General features: G+C 39.1%; 1 protein-coding gene across 3 annotated transcripts in view; it reads left to right on the top strand.

The window, feature by feature from the left end:
• Positions 1-21,704, top strand: part of ABCB11 (ATP binding cassette subfamily B member 11) — an 84,155-nt gene that overhangs the window by 39,856 nt on the left and 22,595 nt on the right. For 2 of the 3 annotated variants that reach the window (XM_065880224.1, XM_065880223.1), the window contains exons 13-17: positions 700-903; positions 2,487-2,657; positions 3,168-3,369; positions 4,294-4,363; positions 8,456-8,558. In XM_065880224.1, the coding sequence (XP_065736296.1) occupies positions 700-903; positions 2,487-2,657; positions 3,168-3,369; positions 4,294-4,363; positions 8,456-8,558 (750 nt within the window). Of the gene's footprint in view, positions 1-699; positions 904-2,486; positions 2,658-3,167; positions 3,370-4,287; positions 4,364-8,455; positions 8,559-21,704 lie in introns of all 3 variants that reach the window. The other variant, XM_065880222.1, reaches the window with a different exon arrangement.

The following is a 21,704-nucleotide window of genomic DNA, read 5'->3' as shown; positions in this document are numbered from 1 at the left end:
TATTAAATGACTTCCATGCAATGAGCTCTATATAATGCATGTACTGTCAGAGTGACATGGCAAATGTGATAGGGTTCTCTTTCTTCACAGACACTTTGTTCTCTGATTGGGTATTCTTTGCTACATACCACCATAACTATGTTCTGAATATATAGAAATCATGTTTTCTTGATGTAAAATTTTTACTTTTTTCTAACAGTAATATTTATTTACTTATCACACTTACAGTTTCAATTGCTTTTGAACAGCCAAGTGTCATTTGATGAGTCTGGCCAGAAAGTAAGATTTTGTTCTAAACATATATATACAAGATAGAGATCATTGCTTATTTTCATTGTGTCTTTTGAAGTTCATTTTGGCCTCAAGTCAAAAGATAAAAATATTCAAAGTATGGTGAATAACTGACTCTACTCTTTATTAAGGAATTAACAACTTTTCTACTCCTGGGCCAATCATGTTAAACTATATCAAGTGAGCTTTATACCAATTGTGTTTCTACAGTGAATTGTCCTACAGCTATACTTGATTTCAATTTATGTTGTCATCCTTATATTAACAGCCACATTGTAAGCGGAATTGTTTCTTTTACGATCTCGTTGGTCTCTTTTTTTTCTCCCCATAGGTCAAGTACAGCCTAGTAGTATGACTCAGAACTCTGAAGGATTCCAAGAGAAGTGACCTTGTATTCTTGTTCTCTAGGTGACCTTGGATGGCCATGACATTCGCTCTCTTAACATTCAGTGGCTTAGAGCTCAGATCGGGATAGTGGAGCAAGAGCCTGTTTTGTTTTCCACCACCATTGCAGAGAATATTCGCTATGGCAGAGAAGATGCAACGATGGAAGATATAGTCCGAGCTGCCAAGGAAGCCAATGCCTACAGCTTCATCATGGACCTGCCACAGGTATCCCTAGCCTCTCATTCCAGAGGGAAACTCAGAAGTCATAGAAGGCAAAAAAATTACACAGTAATGTGCATTTCTTTTCATTTGATTCCTAAATTATTAAAATCTTAATGTCATGTTTTAATTTTATGCCCAGAAATGTATCTTGAGTTTCTCCCCTTTGTCTGAAAATATATTGTTGTTAATATATTAAAAACCTACCAAACTGGGGTAGCTTTCTTTTAAAAGCTACTTTGACCCAGATACAATTTCCTTATTCTGTCTGTTAAGCATTTGTCTAAGCGGATGATAAGTTTGTCATGTGGCAGTAACTTTCACAATGCCCTTTTGATGGCTATCATTGTCACTGCTCTTTAATTTTCTTGTGCTTGGGCAGCTAATACTGTGTTTTCAGTATTGTATCTCACATATTCAAAATCTCCTCATTTATCTTCATTTTATACAACACGACAACAAAAACCAACTCCCTAGTAATATACTTGTACGGATTTTGCGGCCAATGGTCTGCTCAATGGAAGAGTTATTATTGCTAGTTTACACATAGTTAGTGCTTACTACATATCAGGCACTGTTCTAAGCACTTTACATCTGTTAATTCATTTAACTCTCACAATCATCCTGTCAGGCAGCTACTATTATTATCCGCATCTACCGATGGAGAATTGAGGTTCCAAGAGATCAAGTCACTTGCTCAAGGCAGGAGAGACAAGGATCTCATCCAGGTGGTCTGGCTCCAGAGTCCATGCTCTAGAATACTTCCTACTCAGCCTTCTAAAATGTTTGTAGGAATAGGATTTCAGCTGTGAGTATTATATAGTCTAGTGGCTAAAAAGTATAAAGCTTTAGAATCAGTCTGCCTCCGTACAAATCCCAGCTTCTCTACTTGCAAGCCTTATGAACTTGGGCAAGTTACTTTGCCCCCTCAGGCCCCAGTATTTCCTTATGCATCAGTTGAGCAGAATAATAGTACCTACCTCATGTGGCATCTGTGAGGACTAAATATGATGATATGTGTAGAGGGCTCAGATTCATGCTTTCTACATGGTAGGTGCTCAACTCATGTTGGCTAATAATAAGCAAGATAAAAGTCTGACCACAATGCCCCATTGTGAGATTCCAGTATAACGCTAGACATGCAAGATACTCAGTCACTGTTTGCTATTCATGATAATGATTTTAAAGCTACTTTGATCTTTCATTCATAACATATAGACAGTTTTAGCGTTGTGTTTTCCTGTGTTGTCTAGCTAGAGAAAAGAGACAATGCTTTGATACATGCTCTAATCCTCTAAGATGGATTTTCAGGACCCTGATCCACTTTTATTGTGGTGGAAACATTTTATTTGAAGTTGAGCTAAAGAGAAACATTTTTACATCCCAGAATGAAAGGATAAATCAATATCTTAATTTTATACACAAATATTGATTAGATAATATCCTGTTTCAGGAAAGAGTCTTTTTAAGTGAAAGGCGGACCTGTGAAAATTCATGCTTGAGGAGGAAGCTAGAAAGGACCTTTGTAAAGAATCGGTCAGGATCCTTCAAATTCTTCCTTTTCATTACTGATGTCACCTTCTTCCTAGCAATTTGACACTGTTGTTGGAGAAGGAGGAGGCCAGATGAGTGGTGGCCAGAAACAAAGACTAGCCATTGCTAGAGCCCTTGTCCGAAACCCGAAGATCCTACTTTTGGACATGGCCACCTCGGCACTGGACAATGAGAGTGAAGCCATGGTGCAAGAGGCACTGAGTAAGGTTTGTTGAAAGTCTGAGTTCCTTTCATAAGTCTGTGTGGAAATTCTTGTGTTGCTGTAGGAAAGGCAGCTGTGGAGAGAGGAGAGACAGAAAGAGGGACAGAGAAGGACTACATGGGTCAGTGTATCCATCTGGAACATATTGGCTCCCCACTATGTTCCTTACAGTTGAATGGAAGACATTATGATGTGCTTCTAAAAGCTGCACATGTAAAATTTTAAATCTTGTTAAGTCTAACATAAAATATGTGATTTAAGAAATTTCTATTTTGGTTTTCAGCTGTTGATTAAGAGCAGCAACCGGACCAGTTGCTGATTGGTGTGATGTGATGTGATGGCGTTTATTAGCCACAAGAAAGCACGCTGGCATTTTCTAATGTCTGTACAGCCTATTTAAGGATCTTCCCAGGAACTGAGGCTCTGCCTTACTTGTGGATTCAGAGACTGCCCAAATGTCAGTGTCAGCTCTGTCTTACAGTCTGGCTTAACTGTGCACTGTACACTCTTACAGGTTCAGCATGGGCTCACAATCATTTCTGTCGCTCATCGCCTATCCACGGTTAGAGCTGCAGACGTCATTATTGGTTTTGAACGTGGTACAGCAGTGGAAAGAGGCACCCATGAAGAACTGTTGGAAAGGAAAGGAGTTTACTTCACTCTAATGACTTTGCAAAGTCAAGGAGATCAAGCCTTTAATGAAAAAGACATAAAGGGCAAGTGCCTTTTCCATTATGCTTGTACATTATATTAAATAGTTAGCTATATATAATGTTTTTTGGATTTCTATGCATTTTAATATACAGTATCTTATTTGTTCTTCTCAAAGCCTTGGGAGACATTATATAGATGATAAAGGAAAGAACAATGCTCAGGAGGTTTATTTATTGATCAAGTCATAGAGCTAAAACACAGGTCTTTTGTGGAAGAACTTTCAATTCCATCCCTTTTTTCCCTCACAGTTTGCAAATAGGAGAGTCTTCCTAGAGTGTCCTGCACTCAGTAGGAGCTCTCCTCTAGTTGGCTGAGTGAATTAACCAATGGCTAAAAAGGTTTATGCTTATTTTCACTAATGTAGATAGATACTTCAGGCCCTAGTGTACCTTCTCTTTTTCAATCTGAATTTTCAGGTTTGGTGGTTTACCTCAACCTACGTTAACCAAACATTCCATACTTTCTGTACCATATCACGTCTGGATTTGTGAACGCTATTGGGTAAAATGACTGTATACGTTTAACACATGTGATTTATTCTGAAAAGTTTTGGTTTTGTTTTTTAACTTGGTACGTCTATCTTTTTTTTTTTTTGCCACCTCTAGTAGGCTTCTCATAAGTTTTTTTGTGGTTCATATCAGCTATATCTATAGATTTTCTATTTCTGTGGTGATAACACATAGGCTATCATATAGTTCAAAAGATTCAATCTTGCTCAGTATTTTGATTTTTTTGTTGTTGTTTTTGTTAGAATGTGCTGGACAAGTGCTAACTTTCATTTATTGCAATAAAGTTAATAGACTGTTTTAGCATCAGACATAGTAATGATATGCTAGGGAAATATAGTAAATAATAATTTTATTTTGATATGGTTCTGTTTATTGTATACACTAAGGGATCACTTGTGTTGTGTTGAATAGGAAAAGATGAAACTGAAGATACCTTACTTGAGAGAAAACAGACCTTTAGCAGAGGGAGCTACCAAGCTAGCTTAAGGTAAGCTCAAGTCACAGGGCAGATTTTAAAGTTTTCAGATGTTCTTAGGAGCCCACTGCAGCTAAGATCCTCTGGCAATACCTCAGGTACAACCTGGAGAGCCCTTACTTAAGCACAGCCCCAGGTCTTGTGTAATAATGAACATGCAAATGAATCCTTGCTTGCTATATTGACATTTCTGTCTCCAATTCATAGAGATTTTCTGTTTAAATTTGGCTTCTCATTTTATTGAGGGTAGGGGTCATGATAAAGATAATCTGTAGTTAAAACGTTGTTTATTAAGCTTAGAAAGGGGATTTAAAAAAAATCTCTTCAGACTTGTCTCCCAAAGCTAACTGTGGTATGAAGCACTGTCTTAAAGGGAGTTCAAATTGATGCCTTTAGCTTCATTCTTCAACCTGCTGAGCTGTAATTGAATTACAAATATTTCTGCTCCCAGAGTTACCCATCCAAAGTCAAATCATTCTTTAACTAGATGAAATAAGAGAGTCATTGTCTGGCGTTTAAAGAGAATTTTCCTAAACATGAATTTTTTTCCCCCTAGATCAATACATGGGCATTGACTTCCAAAGCATATTTTTGGAGCATGCTATGTTACAAGACTATAAATCTAGCTTTGCATTCTGGTTTAAAAGTTTTTAAAAAATAGTTCCTTTAATGTTAAAAGTCTATGTATTAAGAATAATTCTGCCGAGGAGTATTTGTCTATATTTGTGAAAATGTTATTCAGGATCTTTTTTTCTTAAGGTAGGAAACTATTTGTAGGCAACAGACTGACAGCATATTTCTCCACCATGGAGTTTACCATTTCTAGGACATTTAATTCAAGGCTGTGCTCTGGACAAAGACTCAGTTTAGGACTTGCTCATTCAAGGCAGCTAATTGTTTATTGAAAAATGGTTAAAGAAGCTTAAAATATAATATTCAGGTAACAACTCCAAGTAGTTCAAACACAGATTTACTTATTTTTAATATTCACTGATTTTTATTTTTCCTTTTAAGAACAAGTCTATTCAGAAAAATTCTAAGAAATGCTAGTTTTGTTGAATTTTTTGAATTTGGAAAGTAATAAAGCAATAGCTTCATGTTTCTCTGTAAAATAAAAGATATAAAAATTGCCAAAAATGTTAGGCAATTTTTATAGACATCTGGTATTATGTTTAACCAGCTTTTTTTCTGATTGGAAGAAAAAAAATTATAAAGGTCATTAGAATCACAATCTGAAGATACCAACTAACTTCTTAAACACAGAAAATGACTAGGCAACTCTTTTGATCACTAAATTAAAGGTTGCAAAGAGATGTATCTCATGGTCATGTCAACAAGAAAATTAATATTTTCTTAATTTTTCAGATGAACAAAATTTTTCCCATTCTACATAGTTTACTTACAGTTTACTATTAGGAACAGATAACCATTTTTAATATAAATATTTCCTATTTAGCTATTAGTTCTCACAAATTCTCCATCTGGGTGACTGGGAAGAGAAACACAGAAATACCACCTATACACAGAAAGTAGCTATTAACCTCCTGCAGAGAAAGATTTATAAGTTTGAGTAAGAAGGTCTGTTAAAAATATCTTATTGTGTATGCTGACAGATCGTTTTTTTTAGATGACTCATTGAAATGTTCATTTGTATCATATTTCCTTGGCTTCAGTCCTTCTGATGCCTAAGTCTCTCTTTAGTAATGTATTTTAGGTTCAAGAGCAATTTCATGGATGACAGTAATTTCTTAAATAATAATGTTGACAGAGAGAACATATATTCCCAAATTAGCTGTTTTTATTGTGGTGGGAAGTGGCACTCAGCTTCTGAGGAAGGGAGGGGCAGATGTTGTAGGTTTCTGAAAAGGGGTGTGATAGAATTCTAATGCTGGTGTTTATGGCAGGCCAGAGGGGGCAGGTCAGGCCCCTGTCTCACACCCTTACTGCCCATGGTCTCACTGGGACAGCTTATGCTAGACAGGTGGAATGGTGGGCAACAGGGAATGAGAGAAAGAGAGATTTAAGAAATATAAGATGAAATAGTAGCAATTTGAGGGGACGAGGATCAAGGTCTTCCATGCTCAGAACTGGGCTGTAGGCAGCTATATTTTGATGCCCTCTTCTTCTGCACATACTCCTACCTTGGCTTCTACTGCTCTGAGTTTCTATTTAGGCCCATAACCTTAAGTCTCAGCCCTGTCATGCACTCTGCTCTCTCTAGCTGACACATACCTATTTCTCACACTTTTGGGAGATGACCTCTCAAGCTTAGTTAACCTAACTTAAGGAGATGACTCTATTGCTGCAGAGTTTCAGGCCAAGTGGGAGGGGATTGGGGTGTCCCGGAGGCCAGTGTGGTAGCAGGGAATCGGGGTGAGGTGTGGTTTCATGCCTGATCACAGTGAGACTTGGCAATAGTTTGAGCAAGAGCAAGGAAGATGGAGGACTTGACATAAATGCGCCTGTTGAACCTGGTGACTAAGGGGACGGCGATGCCATCAACAGAACATGGGAACAAATTAGAGTCATGCAGTTGATGCGTTGCTGCCTTCTCAAGAAGGCTAGATGAGCATCAATAATAGGCAGGCACCACCTTGGTATTTGTTTTAGTCTAACTTCACCTGCATACGGATGACAGAGAGAGACTTATGAATAGCTCCATCTAGATCACACGACCACAGCCGATGCAGGTCTCCTCATCTCTAAATCATTGTCTTTACGCCGTACTTCTTCAGATTAAGTGCTTTGATAGTGTAACTTCTATCCTCTCAAGTCTTCAGGATTGCCTCTATCACTTAAGACTCTATTTGCAAATGGCTGAAAACCTAAGTCAACCTGGTTTAACCTTTAAAGGGAAAGAATAAGTTAACATAACTCAATAAATAGTCCAAGGAGGCTTTGGCATCAAGTAAGGCTGGGGCTTCGATGATTTGTCCAAGATACTTACAGTTTCTTTCTCTTTCCTTCTCTGCTCTACTTATTTTTCAGCATTCATTTTTCAGGAAGCTTCTTTCCTTGACATAATTGCCAACAGCTTCCAGTGTCACATACTTTCAAGTTTAATCTAGAGGAGAGCAGGAGTCTCCTTCCCAGAAATCTCAGGGAAAAAACAAAACAATTTGAATCAATTACTTCCGGTATCTGCTCTATACTAAGTATATATAACTAGTAACTCTGTCTCCATGCTTCTCTTTATACTGTTCTGTCAATCAGCAATGCTCTTCCCTCCAGCCTACAGATACCCAGAACCTACTTTAACCACCTCCTCTGTGAAATCTTTTATGGTAACACCTGACATACATTCCTTTTTCCTTTAAATTTCCATACTGTTTATTTAAATCTGCCTTATAGCACTTACCACATTCTCCCTTACATCAGGGTTGGATGCATGCACTGCTCTTCTATAAAGCCCCTTAGGGAGAAGTCTGTAATTGACCAGTCTTTGTATCCCCCAAAGCACCTGGCACTGGTTTGCATGTTGTAGGTGCATGGTAAGCTTCTGTCGAGTGAATGAATGAACACACCAAGTTAAATTATATTTCAATAAGAGATTTGTTAACTGAATCCATCCCTATGGGCAGTATATAGCCTGGAGAAAACCTCACTAGTGGCCCTCTTTCCTCCTACTGGTCCATTTGTATCCAGGTGGCATTATGCTAAAGCAAACATCAGGGTGAAAGAGAAAGAGAGAGAGGGAGAGAAGGAGAGATAACAAAACTACAACCTACAAACAGAAGGGAGGTAACAGTGATGGACCATTGCCATTATAGCAATTAGTAGAACCATGTGGGTTTGGAATGGATTTGAGTCTTGGACCTTCTTTTGGTGGACTAGTTGAACAACTTTGCCCCCCTTCTCTTTCTCCCTCCTCGGTTATACTCTGAATCAGGGTCTAGCCTGCTGTCCACAGCAACCAAACTGATTAGCTTTGCCTTAAGAATAGCTCTATCAAACTTGATCAGGAAGCTCCCTTATCTGGTTACCATGTAACCTAGCAAACATTTCTGTTCATTTGACACAAGTGATGTAAACTCGGAACCAGCTGAGTCCTGTTCCAACCTGCCCATAATTTATAGGCTAATTCATCTTTCTGTTTACTTACAGAGCTTCCATCCGGCAACGGTCCAAGTCTCAGCTTTCTTACCTGGGACCTGAACCACCATTAGCACTTGTAGATCATAAGTCTACTTATGAAGAGGACAGAAAGGTCAGGTACCGATCGCTCATGGGGGGATGGAAGAAGTCTCTCCTGGAGACTACTGTATGCCCTTTAAGCGAAGATGAGTTTTCAAGGCCTTTATCTAGTATTATTTCACTAAGTCAAACTAAATGGGAGACTCCACTAAGACCTGATGGAAACTCTAAATTTTACATAATGTTTTACATGATATTTTAAAAGAAACACAAATTAATTAGATACTTTTAAGAATACATGGTAACTAAAACTGAGCTATTAAGGCTTAATTGATAGTTCTTAGATGAACCATTCTAATAAACACAAGCAAATTACAGGTACTTAGCAGATTATTTGATTGTGTAGGTATCCTTTAAAAATTTTTAAGGGTATCTGAAAACTATTTTTGTAAAATTTTAAATCTCCTTCTTAAATTATAGTAACCTTGGCAAAAGTGTTTGACAACAGAAATATTTGATATACAAGTTATCACAAATTTTAAATTAATGGGGACTGATTAGGTTTTATGGGCATTTGTTCAGTTCATACAATTTTATAATAATTGTTTAAGAGTGCATTTCAAATTAACACTATTAATTTTAACATCATTCAAAACAACATAAAAATGAAAGAGATAGGAGAAGAATCAACACATATAACAATATTAAATTTTCTTCATCAGGATGTCTATTGCTGTGGTGGGTACAGTCTAACTTTCACATAAGGTGACCATCCCTCCTTCTCAAATCCTTGCTTAATCCCTGAACTTCATTCTTCAGCCCTGATACTCCCATTTTCGATCCCCCATTACTCTTCATTTGAATCTTTTCATGGCAGTTTTCTTATTGAGGCTTATTTCAGGTCATGTTGTCTTATCCTGTTACTAAATTATAAGCTTCTTAAAGTTGGCGACTATATATTATTTATGATTGTATCAACTTGGGCACCTTGCCTTGCCCTGAGAATAGCTCTGTCAAACCTAAACGGAAGGTCCTTTATTTGGTAACCATGTGACCTAGCAAACATTTCTGTTTATTTGACACATGTAAACCTAGAATCTGTTGAGTCCCGTTCCAACCTGCCCATGATCTACAGACTCTTTGATCTTTCTGTTTAGTTACAGAGCTGCACATAGTAGGACATCAAGGGATTTTAAAACTAGGATGAAAAATTAAATTTTTATAGTAAAATAAGGTCCAAACCACAAGATATATAAAGAAAATGAGTCAGAGAATATTTTAATTACAAGCACATCCATTGTACATGATGTAATTTTAAATTGTCTTTAAAGAATTTCAGTATGAGAATCCATTTTGGGAGTAATTATAAACACTGATTCACAATGCCAAATTTGGAATAAAGTACTACTTAACAATCTTATAACTATGATGGAAGGATTATTAAGGCTCTCTTTTGGCTTTAATATATTGATAATAAATAGATAGAGGTCTCAATATCTAATAGAGTTGGTTTAAATAAATTTCATAGAAGAACACCTTGTCTCAGGAGCAGAAGGATGAATCCAGTGAGAGAAAATGTTTAGCAAGCATGGTTGCTTACTGCATCTTGCAATTAAGGACTCAGCACCTCTTCTAGTTCTAGAAACAGGTTCTTCATTTATGTCCATGATGCTGCCACTCATAACTACAAGATGCATTATGTAAGGAGTTTAATAAGCTTCAAGGGAGAAGGAACGAAACACTACCCTGACGTTTCAAACATAGCATAACATTGAATCGTATTCAATTTTTTAAAATAAATTTATTTATTTTATTTATTTATTTTTGGCTGCATTTGGTCTTTTTTTTTAAACATCTTTATTAGAGTATCACTGCTTTAAAATGGTGCATTAGTTTCTGCTTTATAACAAAGTGAATCAGTTATACAAATACATATGTCCCCATATTTCTTCCCTCTTGCATCTCCCTCCCTCCCACCCTCCCATCCCAACCCTCTAGGTGGTCACAAAGCACCAAGCTGATCTCCCTCTGCCATGCGGCTGCTTCCCACTAGCTATCTATTTTACATTCGGCAGTGTATATATGTCCATGCCACTCTCTCATTTTGTGCCAGCTTACCCTTCCCCCTCCCTGTATCCTCAAGTCCATTCTCTAGTAGGTCTGCATCTTAATTCCTGTCTTGCCCCTAGGTTCTTTTCATCTTTTTTTTTTTTTTCGGTACGCAGGCCTCTCACTGCTGTGGCCTCTCCCGTTGTGGAGCACAGGCTCTGGACGCGCAGGCTCAGCGGCCATGGCTCATGGGCCCAGCCGCTCCACGGCATGTGGATCTTCCCGGACCAGGGCACGAACCCGTGTCCCCTGCATTGGCAGGCAGACTCTCAACGACTGCGCCACCAGGGAAGCCCCTGACCATTTCTTTTCTTTTTTTTACATTCCATATATATGTGCTAGCATACGGTATTTATTTTTCTCTTTCTGACTTACTTCACTCTGCATGACAGTCTCTAGGTCCATCCACCTCACTACAAATAACTCAGTTTCATTCCTTTTTATGGCTGAGTAATATTCCATTGTATATATGTGCCACATCTTCTTTATCCATTCATCTGTCGGTGGACACTTAGGTTGCTTCCATGTCCTGGCTATTGTAAATAGAGCTGCAATGAACATTTTGCTACATGACTCTTTTTGAATTCTGCTTTTCTCAGGGTATATGCCCAGTAGTGGGATAGCTGGGTCATATGGTAGTTCTATTTTTAGTTTTTTAAGGAACCTCCATACTGTTCTCCATAGTGGCTGTATCAATTTACATTCCCACCAACAGTGCAAGAGGGTTCCCTTTTCTCCACACCCACTCCAGCATTTACTGTTTGTAGATATTTTGATGATGGCCATTCTGACTGGTGTGAGATGATATCTCATTGTAGTTTTGATTTGCATTTCTCTCGTGATTAATGATGTTGACCATTCTTTCATGTGTTTGTTGGCAATCTGTATATTTTCTTTGGAGAAATATCTAGTTAGATCTTCTGCCCAGTTTTGGATTGGGTTGTTTGTTTTTTTGATCCTGAGCTGCATGAGCTGCCTGTATATTTTGGAGATGCATCCTTTGTCAGTTGCTTCATTTGCAAGTATTTTCTCCCATTCTGAGGGTTGTCTTTTCATCTTGTTTATGGTTTCCTTTGCTGTGCAAAAGCTTTTAAGTTTCATTAGGTCCCATTTGTTTATTTTTGGTTTTATTTCCATTTCTCTAGGAGGTGGGTCAAAAAGGATCTTGCTGTGATTTATATCATAGAGTGTTCTGCCTATGTTTTCCACTAAGAGTTTGATAGTGTCTGGCCTTACATTTAGGTCTTTAATCCATTTTGAGTTTATTTTTGTGTATGGTGTTAGGGAATGTTCTAATTTCATTCTTTTACATGTAGCTGTCTAGTTTTCCCAGCACCACTTATTGAAGAGGCTGTCTTTTCTCCACTGTATATTCTTGCCTCCTGTATCAAAGATAAGGTGACCATATGTGCGTGGATTTATCTCTGGGCTTTCTATCCTGTTCCATTGATCTATATTTCTTTTTATGTGCCAGTACCATACTGTCTTGATTACTGTAGCTTTGCAGTATAGTCTGAAATCAGGGAGCATGATTCCTCCAGCTCTGTTTTTCTTTCTCAAGATTGCTTTGGCTGCTTGGGGTGTTTTGTGTTTCCATACAAATTGTGAAATTTTTTATTCTAGTTCTGTGAAAAATGCCAGTGGTAGCTTGATAGGGATTGCATTGAATCTGTAGATTGCTTTGGGTAGTAGAGTCATTTTCAGATTGTTGATTCTTCCAATCCAAGAACATGGTATATCTTTCCATCTATTTTTATCATCTTTAATTTCTTTCATCAGTGTCTTATCATTTTCTGCATACAGGTCTTTTGTCTCCTTAGGTAGGTTTATTCCTAGATATTTTATTCTCTTTGTTGCAATGGTAAATGGGAGTGTTTCCTTAATTTCTCTTTCAGATTTTTCATCATTAGTATATAGGAATGCAAGAAATTTCTGTACATTAATTTTGTATCCTGCTACTTTACCAAATTCATTGTTTAGCTCTAGTAGTTTTCTGGTAGCATCTTTAGGATTCTCTATGTATAGTATCATGTCATCTACAAACAGTGACAGCTTTACTTCTTCTTTTCCAATTTGGATTCCTTTTATTTCTTTTTCTTCTCTAATTGCTTTGGCTAAAACTTCCAAAACTATGTTGAATAAGAGTGGTGAGAGTGGGCAACCTTGTCTTGTTCCTGATCTTAATCGAAATGCTTTCAGTTTTTCACCATTGAGGACGATGTTGGCTATGGGTTTGTCATATATGACCTTTATTATGTTGAGGAAAGTTCCCTCTATGCCTACTTTCTGCAGGGTTTTTATCATAAATCGGTGTTGAGGGCTTCCCTGGTGGCACAGTGGTTGAGAGTCCGCCTGCCGATGCAGGGGACACGGGTTCGTGCCCCGGTCCGGGAAGATCCCACATGCCACGGAGTGGCTGGGCCCGTGAGCCATGGCTGCTGAGCCTGCGCATCCCGAGCCTGTGCTCCGCAACGGGAGAGGCCACAACAGTGAGAGGCCCGCGTACCGCAAAAAAAAAAAAAAAAACCAAAACAAAACAGAAAAAAAATAAATCGGTGTTGAATTTTGTCAAAAGCTTTCTCTGCATCTATTGAGCAACATGTATTACGTTGATTGATTTGCGTATATTGAAGAATCCTTGCATTCCTGGAGTAAACCCCACTTGATCATGGTGTATGATCCTTTTAATGTGCTGTTGGATTCTGTTTGCTAGTATTTTGTTGAGGATTTTTGCATCTATGTTCATCAGTGATATTGGCCTGTAGTTTTCTTTCTTTGTGACCTCTTTGTCTGGTTTTGGTATCAGAGTGATGGTGGCCTCGTAGAATGAATGAGTTTGGGAGTGTTCCTCCCTCTGCTATATTTTGGAAGAGTTTGAGAAGGATAGGTGTTAGCTCTTCTCTTAATGTTTGATAGAATTCACTTGTGAAGCCACCTGGTCCTGGGCTTTTGTTTGTTGGAAGATTTTTAATCACAGTTTCAATTTCAGTGCTTGTGATTGGTCTGTTCATATTTTCTATTTCTTCCTGGTTCAGTCTCGGAAGGTTGTGCATTTCTAAGAATTTGTCCATTTCTTCCAGGTTGTCCATTTTATTGGCATAGAGTTGCTTGTAGTTATCTCTCATGATCCTTTGTATTTCTGCAGCGTCAGTTGTTACTTCTCCTTTTTCATGTCTAATTCTATTGATTTGAATATTCTCCCTTTTTTCTTGATGAGTCTGGCTAATGGTTTATCAATTTTGTTTATCTTCTCAAAAACCAGCTTTTAGTTTTATTGATCTTTGCTATTGTTTCCTTAATTTCTTTTTCATTTTTTTCTGATCTGATCTTTATGATTTCTTTCCTTCTTCTAACTTTGGAGTTTTTTTGTTCTTCTTTCTCTAATTGCTTTAGGTGTAAGGTTAGGTTGTTTGTTTGAGATGTTTCTTGTTTCTTAAGGTAGGATTGTATTGCTGTAAACTTCCCTCTTAGAACTGCTTTTGCTGCATCCCACAGGTTTTGGGTCATCGTGTTTTCATTATCATTTGTTTCTAGGTATTTTTTGATTTCTTCTTTGATTTCTTCAGTGATGTCTTGGTTATTAAGGTGTGTGTTATTTAGCCTCCATGTGTTTGTAATTCTTACAGATTTTTTCTTGTAATTGATATCTAGTCTCATAGCATTGTGGTCGGAAAAGATACTTGATACAATTTCAATTTTCTTAAATTTACCAAGGCTTGATTTGTGACCCAAGGTACAATCTGTCTTGGAGAATGTTCCATGAGCACTTGAGCAGAATGTGTATTCTGTTGTTTTGGGATGGAATGTCCTATAAATATCAATTAAGTCCATCTTGTTTAATGTATCATTTAAAGCTTGTGTTTCCTTATTTATTTTCATTTTGGATGATCTGTCCATTGGTGAAAGTGGGGTGTTAAATTCCCCTACTATGATTGTGTTACTGTTGATTTCCCCTTTTATGGCTGTTAGTATTTGTCTTATGTATTAAGATGCTCCTATGTTGGGTGCATAAATATTTACAATTGTTATAACTTCTTCTTGGATTGATCCTTTGATGATTATGTAGTGTCCTTCTTTGTCTCTTGTAATAGTCTTTATTTAAAGTCTATTTTTTCTGCTGTGAGAATTGCTACTCCAGCTTTCTTTTGATTTCCATTTGCATGGACTATCTTTCTCCACACCCTCACTTTCAGTCTGTATGTGTCCCTAGGTCTGAAGTGGGTCACTTGCAGACAGCATATATACAGGTCTTGTTTTTGTATCCATTCAGCCAATCTATGTCTTTTCGTTGGAGCATTTAATCCATTTACATTTAAGGTAATTATCGATATGTATTTTCCTATTCCCATTTTCTTAATTGTTTTGCGTTTGTTATTGTAGGTCTTTTCCTTGTCTTGTGTTTCCTGTCTAGAGAAGTTCCTTTAGCATTTGTTGTAAAGCTGGTTTGGTGGTGCTGAGTTCTCTTAGCTTTTGCTTGTCTGTAAAGGTTTTAATTTCTCCGTCAAATCTGAATGAAATCCTTGCTGGGTAGAGTAATCTTGGTTTAGGTTTTTCTCCTTCATCACTTTAAATATGTCCTGCCACTCCCTTCTGGCTTGCAGGGTTTCTGCTGAAAGATCAGCTGTTCACCTTATGGGGATTCCCTTTTGTGTTATTTGTTGTTTTTCCCTTGCTGCTTTTAATATTTGTTATTCGTATTTAATTTTTGATAGTTTGATTAATATATGTCTTTGCATGTTTCTCCTTGCATTTATCCTGTATGGGACTCTCTGTGCTTCCTGGACTTGATTAACTATTTCCTTTCCCATATTGGGGAAGTTTTCAACTCTAATCTCTTCAAATATTTTCTCAGCCCCTTTCTTTTTCTCCTCTTCTTCTGGGACCCCTGTAATTCGAATGTTGGTGCGTTTAATGTTGTCCCAGAGGTCTCTGAGACTGTCCTCAGTTCTTTTCATTCTTTTTTCTTTATTCTGCTCTGCAGTAGTTATTTCCACTATTTTATCTTCCAGGTCACTTATCCATTCTTCTGCCTCAGTTATTCTGCTATTGATCCCATCTAGAGTATTTTTAATTCATTTATTGTGTTGTTCATCGTTGTTTGTTTCCTCTTTAGTTCTAGGTCCTTGTTAAATGTTTCCTGCATTTTGTCCATTCTATTTCCAAGATTTTGGATCATCTTTGCTATCATTATTCTGAATTCTTTTTCAGGTAGACTGCCTATTTCCTCTTCATTTCTTAGGTCTGGTGGAGTTTTGCCTTGCTCCTTCATCTGCTGTGTGTTTCTCTGTCTTCTCATTTTGCTTAACTTACTGTGTTTGGGTTCACCTTTTTTCGCAGGCTGCATGTTTGTAGTTCCCGTTGTTTTTGGTGTCTGTCCCCGGTGGCTAAGGTTGGTTCAGTGGGTTGTGTAGGCTTCTTGGTGGAGGGGACTAGTGCCTATGTTCTGGTGGATGAAGCTGGATCTTGTCTTTCTGGTGGGCAGGTCCACGTCTGGTGGTGTGTTTTGGGATGTCTGTGGCCTTATTATGGTTTTAGGCAGCCTCTGTGCTAATGGATGGGGTTGTGTTCCTGTCTTGCTAGTTGTTTGGCATAGGGTGTCCAGCACTGTAGCTTGCTGGTCATTGAGTGGAGCTGGGTCTTGGCGTTGAGATGGAGATCTCTGGGAGATTTTCGCCATTTGATATTACGTGGAACTGGGAGGTCTCTTGTGGACCAGTGTCCTGAACTTGGCTCTCCCACCTCAGAGGCACAGCCCTGATGCCTGGCTGGAGCACCAAGACCCTTTCCTCCACATGGCTCAGAATAAAGGGAGAAGAAAAAGAAAGAAAGAAAGAAGAAGATAAAATAAAATAAAGTAAAATAAGATAGAGTTATTAAAATAAAAAATAATTATTAAGAAATAAAATTTTTAAGTGATTAAAAAAACGGACAGACAGGACCCTAGGACAAATGGTAAAAGCAAAGCTATAAAGACAAAATCACACACAGAAGCATACACATACACACTCACAAAAAGAGAAAAAGGTAAAAAAATATATATATATCATTACTTCCAGAGTCCACCTCCTCAATATGGGATGATTCGTTGTCTATTCATGTATTCCACAGATGGAGGGTACATCAGGTTGATTGTGGAGATTTAATCTGCTGCCCCTGAGGCCGCTGGGAGAAATTTCCCTTTCTCTTCTTTGTTTGCACAGCTCCCAGGATTCAGCTTTGGATTTGGCCCCGCCTCTGTGTGTAGGTCGCCTGAGGGCGTCTGTTCTTCGCTCAGACAGGACAAGGTTAAAGGAGCAACTGATTCGGGGGCTCTAGGTCACTCAGGCCGGGAGGAGGGAGGGGCACGGAAGCTGGGCGAGCCTGCAGCAGCAGAGGCCGGCATGACGTTGCACCAGCCTGAGGTGTGCTGTGCGTTCTCCCGGGGAAGCTGTCCCTGGATCACGGGACCCTGGCAGTGGCGGGCTGCACAGGCTCCCGGGAGGGGAGGTGTGGATGGTGACCTATGCTTGCACACAGGCTTCTTGGTGGTGGCAGCAGCAGCCTTAGTATCTCATGCCCGTCTCTGGGGTTCACGCTGATAGCCGTGGCTCACGCCAGTCTCTGGAGCTCCTTTAGGCGGCGCTCTTAATCCCCTCTCCTCGCGCACCAGGAAACAAAGAGGGAAGAAAAAGTCTCTTGCCTCTTAGGCAGGTCCAGACTTTTCCCCAGACTCCCTCCTGGCTAGCAGTGGCACACTAGCCCCTTCAGGCTGTGTTCACGCAGCCAACCCCAGTCCTCTCCCGGCGCTGCGACCAAAGCCCGAGCCTCAGCTCCCAGCCCCGCCCGCCCCAGCAGGTGAGCAGACAAGCCTCTCGGGCTGGTGAGTGCCGGTCAGCACTGATCCTCTGTGCGGGTATCTCTCCACTTTGCCCTCCGCACCCCTGTTGCTGTGTTTTCCTCTGCGGCTCCGAAGCTTCTTACCCCCCTCCGCCACCCGAAGTCTCTGCCCGCGAAGGGGCTTCCTAGTATGTGGAAACCTTTCCTCCTTCACAGCTCCCTCCCACTGGTGCAGATCCCACTCCTATTCTTTTGTCCTACCCAGGTACCTGGGGAGTTTCTTGCCTTTTGGTAGGTCTGAGGTCTTCTACCAGCGTTCAGTAGGTGTTCTGTAGGAGTTGTTACACATGTAGATGTATTTCTGATGTGTTTGTGGAGAGGAGGGTGATTTCTGCGTCTTACTCTTCTGCCATCTTGAAGCTTCTTCATTTGGTCTTTGTTGCTGTGCACGGGCTTTCTCTAGCTGAGGGAAGCAGGGGCTACTCTTCGTTGTGGTGCTTGGGCTTCTCATTGCAGTGGCTTCTCTTGTTGCGGAGCATGGGCTCTAGGCACACAGGCTTCAGTAGTTGTGGCACACAGGCTTAGTTGCTCCACAGCATGTGGGATCTTCCCGGACCAGAGCTTGAACCCATATCCCCTGCATTAGCAGGCAGATTCTTAACCACTGTGCCACCAGGGAAGTCCCAATCATATTCAATTTTTGCATTTTAATTTTTTCCCCCTAGTTTCTGGGTAAATATTCGACAATAAAAGCAAGAGCATTAGGAAGGAAGGAAAAGAAAATTCAATTTTGTTGTTTTTGTTGAAGCTGGTAGATGGCTCAGCATTGTTACAGAGAACAATCAGATTTCCTGGAGGTCTGAAGATCATGTTCCCAGAGTTCTCATGAGGCAGGGAAAACTCAGAAGGGAGATATTTAAATAAATGGAAACCTAAATCAAATATAGAGATTAGTTTTAGAGAAACAAAAATGTTCCATAACCCAGTGTAATTTTATTAAGTTGACACTCTGATTTCTCTCTCTAGTTAAGGAAGGAAAAGGAAGAAAGGAAGAAAGTGACAGGGACACCAATGCAATTTTGCTAAAGCTTGAAGCGAATAAAGGTCTTATGCTTATATTAACACTGCTCATTTGTAGGATAATTATATTAGAATCTTTTTGATTTAAAAATTAAGTATCTTTTAAAAGTAAACAACAGAATCAGGGTTAATAAAATTTAATCCTGTTTGGTTAAAGTATGGACTTTCTCATCCAAGTACATTTTAAAGTTTTTTAATAGTTAACTAAATTCTGTAAGATTAAGCACTGGCAAATTTTTTTTTTTTTCTTATTTTGATGAAGAAGCTCTAACCTGACCTGTTAATTGGGAGATGTTCTGCCTTCTGTGGCAGTGCAAAAGTTTTACTTATATAAAGGAGTTATCTCCACCTTGTGGTCTCTTAGAGTTTTGACTCCAAAAACTTCAGGAAATGGTTTTAAAAGTCTGTCCTTCCAAACTCTAAGTGGGGTGTCTGACCTAACATCTCATAGTTAGCTGGTGACAGAGCCATGACTACAGCCTGTTTTCTCTTCCTCTCCAAGCTATACTCTTGGCTCTCATAAATGGAGTCAGATCTTAGTTACAATGCTGACAACATTAAGAGTAGGATTAGGGGAAACCTGCAGGCTAGAGGTTCCAGTCTCTGATATCTAGGCATCTCTTTTAGGGAAACTAAAAAGGTAGAATATATAGGAGCTTGAGTCAAGGTCAAATATTAGAAATCCATAGCTTCATCACAGCTAATTTGGAGACAGGGTTTAGGCAATGGTTGAGAGATAGGGCAGAGGATCTATAAAAATGACTATCAGTTTTTGGTTATTTGGAGAGTCCCTGCTTCTTGGTCATAGTTACCATTTCCTATCATCATATCTTAAAGTCGTTATCGAGGCAGGAGACCCCTATGGATTGGCATGACAAAGTCATTGTAACAAAGTATAGAAATCGGGACATAAGGTTTAAGTAGAAAGTTATATTTTCACCTGACGTACACAAGGAGATGGAAGGAAGGAAGCTGGAAAAAGCTCATTGTCTAGCATTATACCATCTACATTGTAAGTGAGTGAGCAGTGTTTTTTAAATAAATGTTTTGTTGCATGTATGCGCCACGGGCATAAAAGCTTCATTCATTCTTTCATCCAATAAACACTGATTGCACACCTATCACGTGCCAGGTATTGTGTTAGGGATGCAAAGATGAACAAGAGCCACTGTCCTTCTCCCTGCACTGGAGCTGCTAGCAGGATCCTTCATGACATATGATAAATAAATGAGCACTGTGCAACTTGACATTGACACAATAGAGGCAGGAACCCTGCAGTGAGGAGGCATATATAAACTTTTATAATTGTATTTTTCTGTGAGTTACTGGTTTGCTATATATATATATAAAATCTTTAGCTTTTTAGCTTTTTTTAGATGAGTAAATTCATCTTTAGCTTTGCAAAATCCCAGAGGTTAAAAACCCTTCTGTACATAGTGACTTTAATTTTCTTTTCTTCTTCTACTGTCTTTTAGCAATATTAAATAAAAGTCAATCAAAAGTCAATTACTCAGGGACAGATTTCCTAGTTTTTGCATCATTCAGTCTTAATAGCCTCATCTTTTTGGGGGTTGGGGCATAGTTTCCTTTAAAGTCAAATTTTTAATGAAAGGGGAAAAAAGAAAATTATTCAAATTAATTAAATTTTGCTTCCTGTTAGCCTATCTTGGAATGTTAACTACTGGACAAAAGGTACTTCATACTGCTTTTAGATGTCTTTGGTTTTGTTGTTAAGGTTTAGGGATACCTTCAGATATCAGAAGACCAGGGAGATTTGTATCATGTCAGACTGTGGGTGGACCATCCTGTGGGACAGTGGTTCCAGGAAATGTTGGAGTTTAATGTCCCTAGATGGTATAGCACAGCTGACACTTTCAAAATGTTCAAACATGGCACCCCAAACATTTAGTTCTGGAAGGAGTTTTGGAGATTGTGTACTGCTGAGGACCTCAAAAAATGGGCTTTGTCATCAGAATTACCTGAGGATTATTTTTTAAAACACAAATTCACACTTAGGCTTCCTAAAATAGAAGTTCTGTTGGTGGGACCCAGGTGTCTGTAATTTTAATCTTCGACCCACATGAGTCTGGTAAGCATCCAGAACTGGACACCAACCACTGTTTAGAACCGTAAAGGGTCTGATATTTTGCTCTATTGCAAGCTATAGCCTGACCCAATTTCATGGATGCTGGCAAATACACAAGAGCCCTGTGTCAGAGACAAACGACCTTTTACTCAGAGCACAAGCAGGAGCCAGAGTAGAGCATTTGCACTAGTTCCCCAGCCCGACCCCACTTCCCGTTAAGTTGATGCAAAGAGAGCCAGACGATACCAGCAAATGAACGGGGAGAGGAATCCTGGGCTTGAGGAACCTGATGTTTTTATAATGGGCAAATTTTTATAATGTCCTTTTCTTGGGATGGAGAACACTACCTCTGTCCTCCAAGGCTATTTGCTGTACAAATATCCTTGAAGAAATAGCCTGAACAAAGGAAGTCAGTGCCTCTTTTCACAAGATGTACAGAAACATGAGAGACCCATAGAGAATTGTCTTCCCCACACAACTTTCCTTTTGAGGAGGAGGTAACTGAGCCTCAGAGAGTTAAAGAACTCAGTGATATATTCCATTAGTGGCCATATGAGGCTCATCCAAGAACCCCATTCTTTCTACACCTGTTTCCCTCATGCTTTCCCAGCCACCTGTCTTCCTCTCTGCATTGATTTCCTAGAGTTTAGTAAGATGTCAGAGATGAAATCATTGAAGGATTTGCTGCATGAGTGAGTAGTAATGACAAGTGCAACTGTTGAGGGCAGGCCAAGAGAGAACTTGAGACTGAGGCATTGACAAATCTATCACCAGCTGAGCTGCCTTCGTCCATCCTATTTGGCTTGCAACTAGAATGAGAGGGACACCAGCCTTTTATTTCAATTGACTTGGTAATGTAGACTTTGACTTCGGAAGCAAAAGGATAGTATTTGAAGTTCCTTGCTGTCTTCTGTTCCTGGCATTCAGCTCCCTAAGGGGTAAATGCGTATTAAGGAAAGAGAGCACTAATAGTTTTGTAGTCAATTTGCTGTAGACATTTTTAGTATATTTTAATAGAAAAAGTAAAAAATAAACTAATACAGATCTATATACGTCACCTAAAAGCCTTTCTCAAACAAAGTGGGCAATAAATTTAACAGATTATTGAATAATGGGCCTAAAGACCAA

This window comes from Phocoena phocoena, chromosome 7 (genome assembly GCF_963924675.1).
Source record: "Phocoena phocoena chromosome 7, mPhoPho1.1, whole genome shotgun sequence".
NCBI lineage: Eukaryota > Metazoa > Chordata > Mammalia > Artiodactyla > Phocoenidae > Phocoena > Phocoena phocoena.
Note: the sequence above shows the minus strand (reverse complement) of the source record. Positions and strands in the feature narration are given on the sequence as shown.